Source organism: Nicotiana sylvestris, chromosome 3 (genome assembly GCF_000393655.2).
Source record: "Nicotiana sylvestris chromosome 3, ASM39365v2, whole genome shotgun sequence".
Classification (NCBI taxonomy): Eukaryota; Viridiplantae; Streptophyta; class Magnoliopsida; order Solanales; family Solanaceae; genus Nicotiana; species Nicotiana sylvestris.
Window position 1 is genome coordinate 176275915 of NC_091059.1, and position 16268 is coordinate 176292182.

The 16268-nt window shown below is 36.2% G+C and overlaps 1 protein-coding gene across 1 annotated transcript; it reads left to right on the forward strand.

The window, feature by feature from the left end:
* The first annotated feature begins 5608 nt into the window (after positions 1-5608).
* LOC104223560 (pectinesterase 1-like) lies at positions 5609-6331 on the forward strand. The gene has a single exon (XM_009775019.2). It carries the CDS (start codon positions 5609-5611, stop codon positions 6329-6331), a length of 723 nt encoding a protein of 240 aa, XP_009773321.2.
* The last annotated feature ends 9937 nt before the right edge of the window (positions 6332-16268 follow it).

Genomic DNA, 16268 nt, shown 5'->3' on the forward strand with positions numbered 1-16268 from the left:
GTATGATACACAAAATAAAATTTTCTCTCCATCAATAAAGTATTTCCTACTTGACTTCTTGACATAAAGGAAGAGTGACCAAGTCTCTGGCCGCTCACAATTTAGCACTATCTCAGCACCATATTTTCACTTACCCAGAAAAAACCTCAAGATTTCAATTCTAACCATGGAATCATTCTCCGCCAACAAAATCTCAAAGACATCAGTTAAAGATAGCCTTATTTTGAATACTCAAACGTACTCAAGAAGAAGACAGCAGCACCTCAAGTTGTTTATCGCTTTAATCATCTTTTTCATCCTAATATTCGCTGCCATTATCTCTGTTTTAACGATGATTAAGCGAGATTATGAATCTGAGTCACCTGCCAATAACCCACACAAGGCAATCGAATCCATTTGCTCCCTGACTCCGTACTACCAGGATTGCTTCAGGTACATGTCTAATTCCCTCTACAAAAATAACCAATTATCATCAACAGCAATCGATTCATCTCAGATATTCTCCTTATCTCTTCATACTGCAATCAACGAGCTCAATAAATTCACTTCGTTTCTCAAATCGAACATTTTCCGTAATGATCAGTCAACTCCAAGTCAATGCGAATCTATGTTCAACAGTTCAGTGAGTCAACTGAACAGTTATTTGGCGATTATCAACAAGAAAAATTTGACAGTAAAGATATCTTTGAGATCTGAAATGATGAGCTGGCTCGAAACTGAAAGACCCAAAATTGGGAGTTGCTTGTATTGGTTGGAGTACGAGAAGGAATTGGATACGAAAAACGCAAGCAATAGCTTAATGATTCTGGCTAATATGAACAAGATTAATGAGATATTTAACCCATCGATTACTAGTGTCCTGGGTTTTGATTTATTTCAACGCTCGGGGAAAAGCACCTTAGCTTTATTTCTGTCGGATAATGACTTCGTGGGCACCGTATGTGTTTTTGGATTGCAGTTTATTTTCTTGCTGATTTTGGTATGTCTGCTTTTACGTGTATGGTGATACTACGTATGTGATTCAATTTGATATAGTTTATGTAGTACGTGGTTCGTCACTCTTTGAGTTTTGGAATTATGAATAAAATGATATGGGTATTTATTGTTACGCTGTTGTTTCATTTGTAAAATAACAGAGTAAACTTCAAGTTATTTAGGGAATATCACACAAGTAAAATTTTCCTTCCAACCAAATTGAACTAAACATTATAATTACCTTTTTCATTTCATTGAATAGTCCAAAGTTTAATTTTCAATCAAGGACATGGCTAAGTTTTTGAAATTTGAACAGGGAAAAAAAATTCCTCTAGGCTATAACAACAACAATAACAATAACCACCAAAGAATGTGGTGCAGTAAATGGGACTGCTCTTCCCTTAACCAGAGGTCTCGGGTTCGAGTCCTGGATATGAAAAAATTCTTGGTAGGGAGCGCTTCCTCCCAAATAAGGATCTACACGGCGTGAATTCGAATATAGTTGGGCTCCACTGCGAGTACTGGACACCTGATAGGAAACAAAAAAAAACAATAATTACAATAACATTTCCTTTACTTTTCAATACAAGTCAATAATAATAACAACAACAAACCTAGTGATCCTACACGTGGGGTCGATAAGGGAAATGTGTACACAATTTTTACCTATGCCTAGAGAAAATAAAGAGTCTGTTTCCGATAGACACTTGGTTCAGAAAAGATACAAAGGTAAAGAAGAAAAAAGGCTCATGAAAAATAAAAAGCAGAGAATAACAATAAGCAGCAATACCAGCAAAGCAATCAGAAAACCAAAGCGCAAGAACCAACAAGTAATAACAGAAATCTAAGAACAAGAAATACAAGACTAACACTAAATAGAGCACTAAAACTACTGGTATGAACGAAGAAGACGCTCAGCTACCTAACCTTCTACCCTAATTCTCGACCTTCACGCCTTTCTATCAAGGATCATGTCCTCGATGAGCTGGAACATTGCCATGTCTTGCCTAATCACCTCTCCCAATACTTCTTCGGCCTACGTCTACCTTTTGGTAAGCCCTCCAAGACCAACTTCTCACACCTACTTAATTACTTGGGCATCAACGCCTCTCCTCTTTACATGTGCGAGTCATCTAACTCTCGCTTCCCGCATTTTGTCCTCCACCGGAGTCACTCCCACCTTGTCCCGAATAACTTTATTCCTAATCTTATCTAACCATATATGCCCACACATCCATCTTAACATCCTCATTTCTGCCACCTTCATCTTCTAGATATGGGAGTTCTTGATTGTCCAACACTCATCCCCGTACAACATAGTCGGTTTGACCATTGCTTTATAGAAATTACCTTTAAGTGTTGGTGGCATTCTTATCACACAAAATATCGGAACGAGCCTCTAGCTTACCCCCAAAGGATGTGGTGCAGTAAATGAGATTGCTCTTCCCTTAACCAGAGGTCTCAAGTTCGATCCCTGGATATGAAAAAATTCTTGATAGGGAGAGCTTCCCCCCAAATAGGGACCTACGTAGTCGGGCTCCATTGCGGGTACTAGACACCCGATAGGAAACCAAAAAAAAAAACAATAATAACAATAACATTTCCTTTACTTTTCATTACAACTCAATAATAATAACAACAACAAACCTAGTGATCCTACACGTGGGGTCGATAACGGTAATATGTACACAACTTTTACCTCTGCCTAGAGAAAATAAAGAGGTTGTTTCCGATAGACACTTGGTTATGAAAAGATACAAAGGTAAAGAAGAAAAAAGGCTCATTAAAGATAAAAAACAGAGAATAACAATAAGCAGCAATACCAGCAAAGCAATAAGAAACCAAAGCGCAAGAACCAACAAGTAATAACAGAAATTTAAGAATAAGAAATACAAGACTAACACTAAATAGAGCACTAAAACTACTGGTATGAACGAAGAAGACGCTCAACTACCTAACCTTCTACCCTAATTCTCGACCTCCACACCTTCCTATCAAGGATCATGTCCTCGATGAGCTGGAGCATTGCCCATGTCTTGCCTAATCACCTCTCCCAATACTTCTTTGGCCTACGCCTACCTTTTGGTAAGCCCTCCAAGACCAACTTCTCACACCTACTTAATTACTTGGGCATCAACGCCTCTCCTCTTTACATGTGCGAGTCATCTAACTCTCGTTTCTCGCTTCTTGTCCTCCACCGGAGTCATTCCTACCTTGTCCCAAATTACTTTATTCCCAATCTTATCTAACCAGATGTGCCCACACATCCATCTTAACATCCTCATTTCTGCCACCTTCATCTTCTAGACATGGGAGTTATTGACCGTCCAACACTCATCCCCGTACAACATTGTCGGTCTGATCATTGCTCTATAGAACTTACCTTTAAGTGTAGGTAGCATTCTTATCACACAAAATATCGGAAACGAGCCTCTAGCTTACCCTCCCCCTCCCCGATACAATGTGTGACATCCTCGTCAATCTCCACATTCTCATGTATACCTGACCCAGGTACTTGAAACTTTCTATCCTAGGGATGACTTGTGAATCCAACCTCACATCCTCGTCTGCTTCCTGATCCGCTCCATTGAGCTTGCACTCCAAGTATTTGGTCTTGATCCTGCTTAACTTAAAACCTTTAAACTCAAGGGTCTGCCTCTAAACCTCTAACCTCGTATTAATACTGCCTCGCATATCATCAATCAAGAAGCACAATTAGGTTACTTTTTAACGATTATGTTAGCACCGACATTCAATTTACCTACAAATAATATACTTAACTAGTATAAATTTCAAATACAAAATTTAAGAAAAACAAGAGTTAACAATAAGACAACAGAAAACTTATAATTGTTGCCACCTGTCTCGTCTTATATAGCTCTTTTATATATTAACAGACAAACTATATTTCAAATATATTCTAAATATAATGTTGGTATTAAATATGTAAATATCATTTTAAACATAAAATTGCTACTATCCAGATGGAGTAGTACAATAATTAATAATAGGCCGAATACATACGGAGACACTTAAAGTTGGCACGATCTTTAATTTAGACACTTCATCTAAAGTTTGTTTCATTTGAACATTTTAACCATGTATTTACTGTGTCATTTAGACACAAAATTTTTAGGCATCCATACGTAATAGATGCGTGAAATTCACACGCTAGGGTAACCAATAAGATGGAGACACATGGATTTATTAACAATTAAAAAAAGACTTTAGAGAAATGAAAAAAAATAAAAGAAAAACAAGAATCCCAACCCACCCCTACCCTCCGTCATCTTCCCCAACGACCCCCACCCCCCTTCTTTTCCATCTTCATCTGCAAAACAAAGTACTCTCATAACCATGGCTTGGTTTAATTCTAGGCCACATTGCCGGAAATGGAGTTTCAGGGTTCCAAATCGAACAGAACAAATGCAAAATTTTGCAAAATTCTTAGATTTCACCGGAAAAGTTCGTACTTGGGTTTTTTGAAAATCTGAAAATTAGGGTTCGAAGTTGGCTGGGTGTTCGAGTTTTTGGTTGTAAACGCTGATACGAGGTGAGGTCTGAAGATTTGAGCTTTGATTTGAACTGCTTTTCTAGGGTTTTGGGTTCAAAACTTGAACTGATTGTTTGACAAAGAAGACGAACTTCGGTCTTTTGATTTTGCGGTTGTTTGTTCGAATTGATCACTGGGCTTGGTATTGATATTGTTTAGAGTTTTCATTTCAAGTTTTAAATCATTTGGTGAAGATTTGAGTGAGATTGGTTCATTTTGGGTATGCTGAAGCACAATGATATTCTTGGCTTTCACTGGAAAAGTTCAAGCTATTTCCATTCATTTTGCTTCTTCTTCTTCTTCTTCTTCATTTCAGTTCTAAAAGGAATGAAAATAGCCAAGAATCTCTGCCAAGAACTTTTCCTTGGCAAACAAATAAGGACTTGATAACAAACAAACAAATGTCATTATGCTTCAGCACTGTCATATTCCTTTCCAATAAGAATCTCTGCTATTTCCATTCATTGTGCTTCTAAGTACTACTGTATTTTATATGACATTTTTGAAGAAAGTACTAATGTATTGAACTTTTCGTTTTCGGCTGAATTTGAATCTGGTATGAGATTCGAAAGAAGAAGAGGAAAATAAGTCGGAGAAGATGACGGAAAGTGGAGGAGACAATGGTGGAAATGGTGGTGGACATAAAGAAGAAGAAGGAAATAAAAAAACAAAAAAGAATAATTTGTTTTTTGGGCTTTTCACGCGCCCATATTGGGTAAAACTCACTCTATATGCCAACTCAGCAAGAAGTGTTTAATTGGAACAAAGTTCATCTAACGTACGTGCTAAATAGGAACTCTCTTAAGTTCAGATGTCTAAATGAAAGATCGTGTCAACTTTAAGTGTCTCCGTATGTAATCGGCCTTAATAATATAAATTCGTCATCAATTGTTAGTAGTATAATTTTTGATTTGTCGGCAAATTTATTTAATGAAAAGAAAAAGAGCAGGACGTGCTTACAGTTAACATTTGCCCGCAGAGTATACCCACCCAAATTCTTATCTAAGTCCTCAAACCGTGTCTTGCAACTTTTCCTCCCTCTTTGCTCAATTCTCTTTCCCTTTCATTTCTATGGAATCTATGAACTTAGTCAAAGGCTATGGCAAAATTAACCTTTCAGAAGATCCAGCTTCTTCTTTGTCTACTCGCAGAGCCGCCCACAAGCGCCGCCTCGCCATCGCCCTCTCTCTCACCCTCTTCCTAACTCTACTCATCTGCGCATTGGTCGGCGCGTTTATCCACGCGTCAAATTCCAAAGACCGAACACCATCTGTATCATCCAACTCGGCCGATTTGCTCAAAGCCGTGTGCGCAGTGACTCAGTATCCAGAGTCATGCTTTGACTCCATATCCTCCCTCCACAGCAGCCCACAAAAACCCGACCCGGAACCATTCCTGAACCTTTCCCTTCAAGCAACAATTAGAGAATTAACCAACGTTTCTTCGCTCCCGAAATCGCTGATCTCGAAAGTCAATGACCCGGGAACAGTGTCGGCGTTGAAGGACTGTGTCAGTTTGTTCGATGACGCGCTGAGTCAACTCAACCAGTCGGCCGAGTTGCTCCAAGTGGGCCCCGGTGAAAAGGCTTTGACGGATAAGAAGGTGAAGGACATGCAAACATGGATCAGCGCTTCAATGACTGATCAGGACACGTGTTTGGAGGGACTGGATGAAATGGGATCGCCGTTGGTTGGGGAAGTGAAAGCGCGGGTGCAGAATGCTAAAGAGTACATGAGTAACACCTTAGCAATTCTCAGTAATATGCCTAGCCTTCTTCAAAAGTTTGGTATCACTTTGCATTGAGGCTTCAAGCTTGACATTTCAATTGAACACCTTGTACCTTTTTCTTTTTATTGTGTCTTATTTATTATTGCTGGTGTAAATTCATCAAACTAGTTATAGTAAAATGTAAATTTTGAGTTGATGTTTTCTCTTTTAAAACCACATTTTGATCATTTTATTAAGATTTTCTTTGACTATCACTAATACAATTAACATCTTCAACTTCATATCCAATCATATAAAATGAGCGATGGAGTAATTTTTATCCCATAAGTGTTTAAATTTACATGGAGACATTGTAAAGATCTTTTATTATAAGTCAAATAGAATGAGAAAGACGACCATTCCCACTATAAGATAAAGAATTTTGCAACGCCGGTTGCTGTATCCTTTAGCCACAGCCCACAAATGTGTTTAAAGCATTTGGTCGCTAGTTTGGGTTCTGACTTGTGTAGCTTCGGTTGAGCTTGTTTCTAGCGCGCGCTGAAAAACAAATTTTCTCACTTTCGGTATTGCACCAAGTTTATAATTGAATAATAAATTGAGATGAAAGTATATATTAATTGTAAGAGATAAAGCCATGTGTAAAGACACTTGTAATATATTTATTGATCTGAAGCAAATATTGTGTTAGAGGTGCTATTGAAAGTTTCTTGCCTTTTCCCTTGAACCGGTATGAATTCTTAAATCCTTTCACCTTGATCAAGATCAACTCCTTTTATCTCCCAGGAAAAAGCTAAACATAAAGCTTACTAGTGCTCAAGATAAATAGACTATATCAAAAGAGAAAAGGAGAAGAAAAAGAGCCGAAGCTGAAAGAGGGGTTCATTTTCCTCATGCTACTACTATATTTACCAGACTGAAAGAAAGAGCACGTTACTGGACCAATGAGTTTTGTTCTGTATTCACTTTTTAGGGTCATGATTTTCCTTTGCCTACTTCGTCCCTTCCCTCTCGTGACAAAAGGCCGAAGTGTATTTGCTACTATGTGATTAAGAGCAATCATTCTTTCCTGATTGCAACCAATATTATTACGAATTCAAGCCAAATTTTCCTTATCAGACTGGAATTCTCCATAGTATTTGCAGGCAAAGTAGCATAAAGTCGTTTGTTTAACCAATTTTTTAGTCGTTCCAATTACTTTTCTTCTTAGATCACACGATTTTTTTTCCCCAAAAGATTAAAATTAAGTTTTAAGCCAGTAACAATATGATTCTGCAATTTCTTTCTTTCTATTTTGTCAATTTCTTTGGATCGGGGGTAAGGGTGATAAGAGGGGTGAAGCTTATGTAACAATTCGACATCGTCATCAGGGGCTGATTTAGGCCCTTTTTATGGTGCACGTGAACCCATGATCTTTCTGCTAAACTAAGTATTTTATGTATATATTTCGTAAAATTGAACTAATATTATATGTTGGCCTCCATGTTCCAAAATGTTTGAATGCTGTACTTGGTTTAATGCTAAGTAATTTATTCAAAGGAACATGGATCGATTCTGAGTTCGCTTTATTGGTGAATTTCAAAAAGTACAAGTATAGAAAAGAGAAAAAGTCGTTCCATATGAATTGAAGACAATATATATATATATATATATATATATATATATATATATATATATATTTTAATTTAACATCACAATAATCAGAGTGGAATTGAAGACAAGTTTAAAGGCCACACTATAAAGATGGAGCTTTAAATAATACGTAGAATTTATAATTTCTATCATGAGTGTCTCTCTTGGAGTAACTCCTTCACCCTTAATTGGCTCTTCTTTTTTTGATGGACCCTTTGCTCTTGCTCTACCAGAAATAAATACAAATTATAATATCCAAAATCTGTTTTTAAATTCAGACGCAAACGGAGTCAACAGATTTACTACCTATGACTTTAAATTTTGAATTATGTATGGTATTAACAGAGATGGTGTCCCAAGGATCCATTTGATACACTAGATGAGAAATCACGAGAAATACTCTCGTGGCCTCATATGATTTCCTGATCTTTAATGAATACTGCAGTTGCATTTGCATATATTCCTCTGCACTATCATGTTTGGCAAAGTTTCTTTTTGATCAAAAGTATTTTTTACTAAAGTTAAAATATTTGACCAAACTTTTAGAAGGAAAAAAATACTTATGAGTTGAAGCATGATAAGTGGAAAAAAGTAGATTTCCCCCAAAGTTACTTTTTGAAAAAGTACTTGTGAGAAAATTACACTTAAAAACACTTGCTTCTCTTCTCATATGTGAGGAGTAAGTGACTTTTTAGGGATACGTACTTAAGGGTAATTTTGGAAAAAGCAAATCAAATTTTTTCTTGATTATATAAATGGACATTTATTTTAGACCAAAATAAAAAAAAATAGATCACTTATTATGAACCGGAGGTAACATTGAACTTCATAAATCATGTCCAATCATTACATCATCACACTTTACCAGAAAATCCAAGATTAGCCACATTTTTCCCGTGGGACCCTATCGGATGCTTTTATTTCAGAATTACCAACATGAATCAAATACACCAATTAAGCATAACTTATATCCACAATATATAACGAGACATAAGATATATATTTGCGACACGTATAAAACTCTAGGTACCAACCAAGGAGGCGCAGGGAATGTAACTTAGTGAAGCACGAAATGGTAATAAAATACTAATCTAAAGGATCTACTAATTAATACAATACTCAAAGATGCCTATACCCCTGGGGTTTACTTTCTTTTTTGTTAGGGAAGGATGGTTTTACTGTTGAAGAAGACTTATTAAAGTGTCTAAAACATCAACAGTATTTGTGTCCACAGAAGCCAGTATTTGGGAGAGCCTCTCACTGAGATCATCCACCTCATTGTGCAGCATTCTGATGTAATTACACGTCTCCTCTAGTATCTTTGGTGCTGGTACCTTTCAAAAGTTAAAGGAAAAGTAAAAACATCTTAAAAAGTTTGGTAGTTAATGAGGTAATGATCCATAAGACACTCTTTGCTCGTAACATGTAGCTAAATCTCTGTTGGGATTTAACAAAATTACCTTGGCGCATTTTTTGTTAAGCAAATGGACACATTGAGCCTATATATTTTGAAGGTTCGTAATTGTCTAAAATATCATATTAGGAGACAATAGCCTAACTATATATCAATCCAATGTAAGACAATCTACTACTCCTTTGCACGCGCAGGGTTGGACATCTGGATAAACAATATAACATGGGGCTCAATGTTAGATAAATCAAGAATAGGGAAGGATCTTACTCTTACACCATGTGAAGAAAACGAACCTTAGGCCTAAGTTAAACCCAAAATTTAACTCATATGAGGCGATCGGACCATTTTAAGAGACAACAATTCATTTTCTTAAGAAAAATTGTAGGACAATCCAACGACACATTTGGTAAAACATTTCTATACATGTATTATATCTGTGTGAGCTTAATAATCACCACTTTTAATGACTTACTTAACAAAATTAATACGTGTTATTTCGTAGTTTCTGCTTACTTTGATAACCATATATGTATGTGTAGGTCTTTCTTATCTCTCTTCATTGTTTCCACATGCAGCTGTAAATTTACACTAGCGGCAATTAAATAGATTGTGCATTCAAGTAAGAAAAATTAATGACAATAGTCCTATGCTGCACACTGTCTACCATTATGATGGCAAAGAACTAGACTATAGGAAAAGGAAAAAAGAAAAAAAAAGTAAATATATAATAGAAAAGATAATAAATATAGGACGACGTACGTACCCTCGAGGTGCAATGTGAAGAGGAATTTGGCAAGAGAGATTGCAGTTTCAAGACGAGATCATTAATCTCATCTTGACTGAATCTTGAACTTGATCTTCTACTGCTAGACATTACTTTTTCTAGCTATATTAACCTAGCTCCTTCACTTGCCTACGTACTTTCTACAATGATAAGAATAAGCCAAGTGAGAAGTTGAAAGGAGAGGTTTGATTTGCTTTATAAGGCCGTGTAGGGTGAGGTTTGGACAAGATCAAAAGATAAAGACAAAACCAAAAAAGTGGTCCCCATCCCTATACATTTTCCCGAAACAATAACAACATACCTAGTATAATTCCATTAGTGGAGTTCGAAGAAAGTAGTGTATGCGCAGACTTTACCCCTACCTTATGCATGCAGTGACAAATACAGGATTTTGCATAAGGTATCATAATTTAAAGAAATAAAAATGAAATGACAGGCGGTGTCATTTCCTAAATGTATCCCCGATATTATTATTTTTCTTATAAATATCTAGTGAAAAATTCGATGAAGTGATATCCCATGATACCGCATGATATAAGATGCATACACCCATATATGTAAGTAAAGAGGTTGTTTCCTATAGACCCTCGGCTCGGGCAAACAAGTCGCAACAACTTAGAAAACGGGATACAGTAATAAGGAAGAAAAAAGGAAAAAGGTTATTGGATGAAGGTACGAGAGGTTATGAATACAAAAAATAGTAGAAGCTACCTAAACCTAAACCAACATTAGAGTGGTTCCATTTGTACTAATCTTGACCCAATTATGTGGGCCTTAATTAGGACAAACTATCAACTAATGATTAAACGAAGCTCAAAACTCACGACCAAATTTCCTAATTTAGATTACTAAACATTCCATCACTTAATTGGGGAAGTATTCTAAATAAATGCCACCAGAAAGATTCCTTGTCTCTCTCTTCTAGTTACTTGTTAATTTCATAGTACTTAAGCTGTGGGGGCTATGGCCCCCTCCTGTCTCTACTTTAATTTGCCTTCTCCTTTCCCTTTTAGAAATTTTGAGATTTGAGTTCACATCTTTCCACCAACATTTCTAGTTTAACCAAAGTAGAGTATTCTTTTGCAGACAGCACTTATTTTTATTCGTGTTTAACAAGTTTTTAGTATATTTATCAACTACTCTCAAATGATTTTGGAACTATCTGTAGACACAAAACTAAAAAGGTGGTGCATTTATGTTATCTCTATATGTATTATAGACATGATGTATGTATATTAACGTTTTTGTTTTTCAGATTGGGAATCAAAAAGGATGCTTCTAAAGGACAAAATGAAAGCAAATTTTATAATTAATGTTGATAATAACTAGAGGTTTCGAAACAAATGAAACGCCACCATTCCGCTAAGAGCTAGGCAGACCTAGGATTTGAAGGTCGCGGTGCACTTTTACATTCAACTAAAATCTTCTTTGTATATAGGGTATCACTACTAATATATTATTATTTTTTAAAAATATATATGTGTACATGCAATATTTACTGAGTTTTCCGGATGCTGGTGACCCATCTCTTTACGACATAGGTCCGTCTCTGATTCCGCTTACCGTAAATGTGGCACTTTCACTTGTGTTAGAAACTACTAAGCGATTTTGGCTTCTAAATCTGTTTTTTTTTTTTTTTTTAAATTTTTCTTTTCTATTACATAAGAAAACTGGAAAAGGACAACGGGCAAAATGAAAATTGAATACACACTAGACGATTTTCACTAGTGTCACTGGACTATAAGTCTTTGGTGACCTATTTTTAAATACAAATATTGCCTACTCATGGATGCAAAGGGCTTCAATAGTAGACTTTTCAACAACTTTAATTTTTAGTGCAATCTTAATTAGGACTTCTTTTTAAAATTTGGTATTAACAACTCATTTTAACACGGATAACAGATACTTAGTACCCAATTATAGCTACTAGCTAGGCTACAATAATGGATGGAAAATGTACGAAAATGGAAACTCTTTTCGAGGAAAACAAGGTATATATACGCAAATGATTATTTGTGATCTGAGAGTCTAAGATCACCTGATCTTTGGCCAAGGGGTTTGAAAAATCGCAAGTGGTTCATTGGTTTTAGCATTGAACTGTCTAATCCAGGTTGGCTATGGACAAGAGAGTTGGAACTTGAATTATGAATCTGGAAATCTCCTGAATAGTTTAATGTTTGAGGTAACTAGCGAGAAAAGTAGGTTTCAAATAATTTGGTTTGACCTATTTGAGGTTAGGTTTGCTGAAGTTTCTATATTAAGGTTGGCAAAGGTTGAACTAACAATTCAGAATGTCATGGTTAATTCACCTTTGACGCTGTGCCTTTTTTTTTTTTTAAAAAAAAAAATTAACTTATAAAAAGAAATAGAAAAGGATGATAGCTAATTAAGGGAGATGCATGCATTACATATCCAGCATGCGAGTCGCGAGAAACCCTACTCAGAGAATCCAATGTGAAAATGTCTTTCGTAACGTTTTGAAAATCTCGACTTCAAGAAAATCGGTCGAAATACAACGTTTGATGGTAGGCAATCGAGCTTAAAATGCAACTCAGGCTATTCAACTTGACGTATAATCACTTGACGTATTCAACTATTCAAGTAATCTCGCTTTTGCAGACGTCCTTCAAGCAACGACAATATGTATTGGGGAAAATCGTTTTTCCACTTAGGATTGATTATGTGATTGACATGTCAAGACACGTGAATTAATAGAAGAGTGACAGTTGGCAAATAGTATTTAAAGAGACACGAGTATTAATAGGTACGGGCGAAAGGTCAGGAAAACAAGAAGGAAAAATTACTCAGGTCTCTTGATAATTTGAAGAGACACCGGTGGAATGAACCAAGATAGCAAAAAGTACAGATACGTAATATCTGCAATTACTGAGCATAAATAATGGGAAACGTTATAGAATCTTCACGAAACAGTTACGATTGCCAATTATAACGTTTCATTAATGTCATTAATTGCTCATAATGGCTCTATTATGAGAGAAAGGAAACATAGTACTTAGAAATAGCTATAAAAGGGAGAGAAATAACATTTGTATGGACACACTGATTATTATTGGAATATACTTATTTACATTGCTTTATTTTGCTTACTCGGCTTCTTCTCAGTCCAATTTTTCTTTTCTTATTACATAATTATTTCCTTATTTGATTATCAGTAACCCGAGTTCTTCTAAAATTCTGCTTTGACCGAAATTCCTATTTTCTAGTTAAACAAATTGGTTCCGTTGCCGGGACATTGATAATCTTTTACTTTCTAAATCAACTCTCTTTGTCAAAACAATCATGTCGAATGTCAACGACAACAACCAACAAAATTTACAGCACCAAGAAAATCAGCAACATTAGGAGAATCAACAAGGTGATGGAACTCCAGTCCCCTCACAACGAAACTCTCCTCGACAGTCTCGAGAAGGGATTTCTGATGGATCTGAATCAAATATGAACGAGCAGTTTGAGAATGATCAGGCTATTGATGAAGCTTTGAAAAAATTAATTGCTCAATAGATCAGTAATGCTCTTCAGGCTTTTGCTAACCAGTTGCTGGCTGTACCACCAACACCAACTCCAAACAACAACACCGTAGAAAATCCTCGCTCAGGACTCGTTAACTTAGGCAGTGGAGGAACTCCCAGCGAATCTCATGATGGAGGGTCAGGTAACCCAGTTAATTTTGATTTACAAAGTTTAGTACTAACTTTGCAGAAACAGCTCAAAGAGCAAAGCGATCGCAGAGAGCAGATACCTGGAGTGGCGCCTATAATCAAGGGAATAGATATGGACAAATACTCTCAACAACCTTGGAATCCAAGTGCCGCTCCTTTACCAATTCCAAAGAAATTCAAGATGCCTGATATTCCAAAATACGATGGAACAACTGATCCACAGGATCACGTAACTGCATTTGCAACTGGTGTAAAGGGCAACGATTTGACCAAGCAAGAAATTGAATCAATGTTGGTCAAAAAATTGTGAGAAACACTCACGAAGGGAGCATTGACATGGTATTCTCTTTTACCTGAAAATTCTATTGACTCTTTTGCTGAGCTTGCAGATTCATTTATCAAAGCACACTCGGGAGCCCAAAAAGTTAAAAAGCGAATGGAGGACATTTTCAAAATAAAACAAGGAGATACTGAGCTGCTTAGGGAATTTGTAGACAGATTTCAGGGTGAAAGGATGATGTTGTCACGTGTACCAGATAACTGGGCGGCTATGGCCTTTGCCAGTAATCTAAATGAAAAAAGCTCGGAAGCCACGAGGAGACTCAAAGAAAGCTTACGAGAATTTCCAGCAACAACTTGGAATGATGTTTATAATAGATACAATACAAAGCTGCGGATAGAAGAAGATACTATGATTCATTCCCGGAAAGATGAAAGAATGAGTTCAAGACGAGCTAAAACTGAAAAAAGGTCCGGTAAAAACAGGTACGAACCTTATATGGGACCAGCAGGTAGGGATTCGCATTCAAAATAGGAAAACCCAAGGTATGATCCTAGATCAAGGGATAGAGAGTCAAGTTCATCGTCAAGGTTCGAAAAAGATCGAAACATGCGAGATACGCGAGACGATGACAGAAGCTCAAAAAGCAAAAATCGGTGGCTACAATTTTAATGTTAGCACATCCGACTTGGTGGCTATTCTAAGAAGCACGAGAGACAAGGTACGGTGGCCAAAAGAAATGAGATCAAACCCAAACAGGAAAAATCCCGATTTTTGGTGCGAATTTCACAACGAGCACGGTCACAAAATGATAGATTGCAGATTGCTACAAGGAGAAGTAGAGCACTTACTAAAACAAGGTTACTTAACTGCATTATTTAGTGAAAAAGGAAAGCAAGCATATATGAAGAATAGGCAGGAACCGCCAAAACCTTCTTCACCAAAGAGAACGGTTAATGTCATAAATGGAACAGAGGAGATCAATGGCGTAACATATACGGCAGCAAAGAAGGTGTCAAAAATTACAGTCACACACAGGAAGCGAGTTCGACAGGTTTTGGAAGAAGATAATATAACATTTGATGATGCAGATACAGATGGCGTGCTGACCCCGCATAATAGTGCACAGGTAATATCTTTACTTGTACATCACACTAATGTAAAAGGAGTTTTGATTGATCCAGGTAGTTCTGTGAATATCATTGTGTTGAGAGTGGTAAACGAGATCAAGCCAATGATAAGTTGTTACCCAAGGCACGCACCTTGTGTGGTTTTGATAACTCGAGCATCATAACAAAAGGGGAGATAATACTCACCACATTCGTAGAAGGAGTAGTCAAAGACACCAAATTTCAAGTGATAGAAATGGATATGGTTTACAATATGATTCTCGGCAGACCATGGATTCACGAAATGGATGCTGTTCCATCTACTTTACAGCAAGTTATCAAGTTTCCTTCACAATGGGGAATACGGCAAATCTGTGGTGACCAAAAAGCTTCTCGAAACATTAACTCCATGGCAGATTCAAGCGCAAAAAGCGACGAAAAATAGCAATTACAGAATTCAGTTGAGGATGCAGCAACACAAGTGTTGATACCCAATTTTTCCTCATATATATATATATATATATATATATATATACATACTTTCAAAATAGCACATATGCAGTTATAAGCATGCATAAGCATTTTTTATAATATTTCTATAATTTTTAAAAGCTCCAAATTGATTTACTTCTTCCCTTTTTATTTATAAAATTTCCAATAATTATCCTTCAAATTATTTTTTTGGTGATTTAGTCATCTAAATTCTTTATTTATGCAAAAATATTATTTAAATATTTTAGTGCATTTTTTATAATTGCATGTACATTCTTAGGCTAAATTGCATATCTTTGCAATAATAGCCCTACTAATGCATAATTACATTATTGATGCATAAAATGATTTTTTACATTTTAAAATGTTAAATAACTATTTTAAATCATTTTAGTACACGAAAATATTTTTTGGAAATCACTTATTATTTTTATAAATTATTTAACTATTAAAAGTGGCTATTTAAAATCTAGCCTATTTTATTTTCAATTTCAGCCCCAACCTAACCCGATTACCAGCCCAATTTCAATTAAATTACCCAACCCAAATCCTAGCTACCTGATCCGGCCCCCAAAACCTTTTAATCTCGGCCGTTGATCATAAAGATCAACGACCACAAACGAC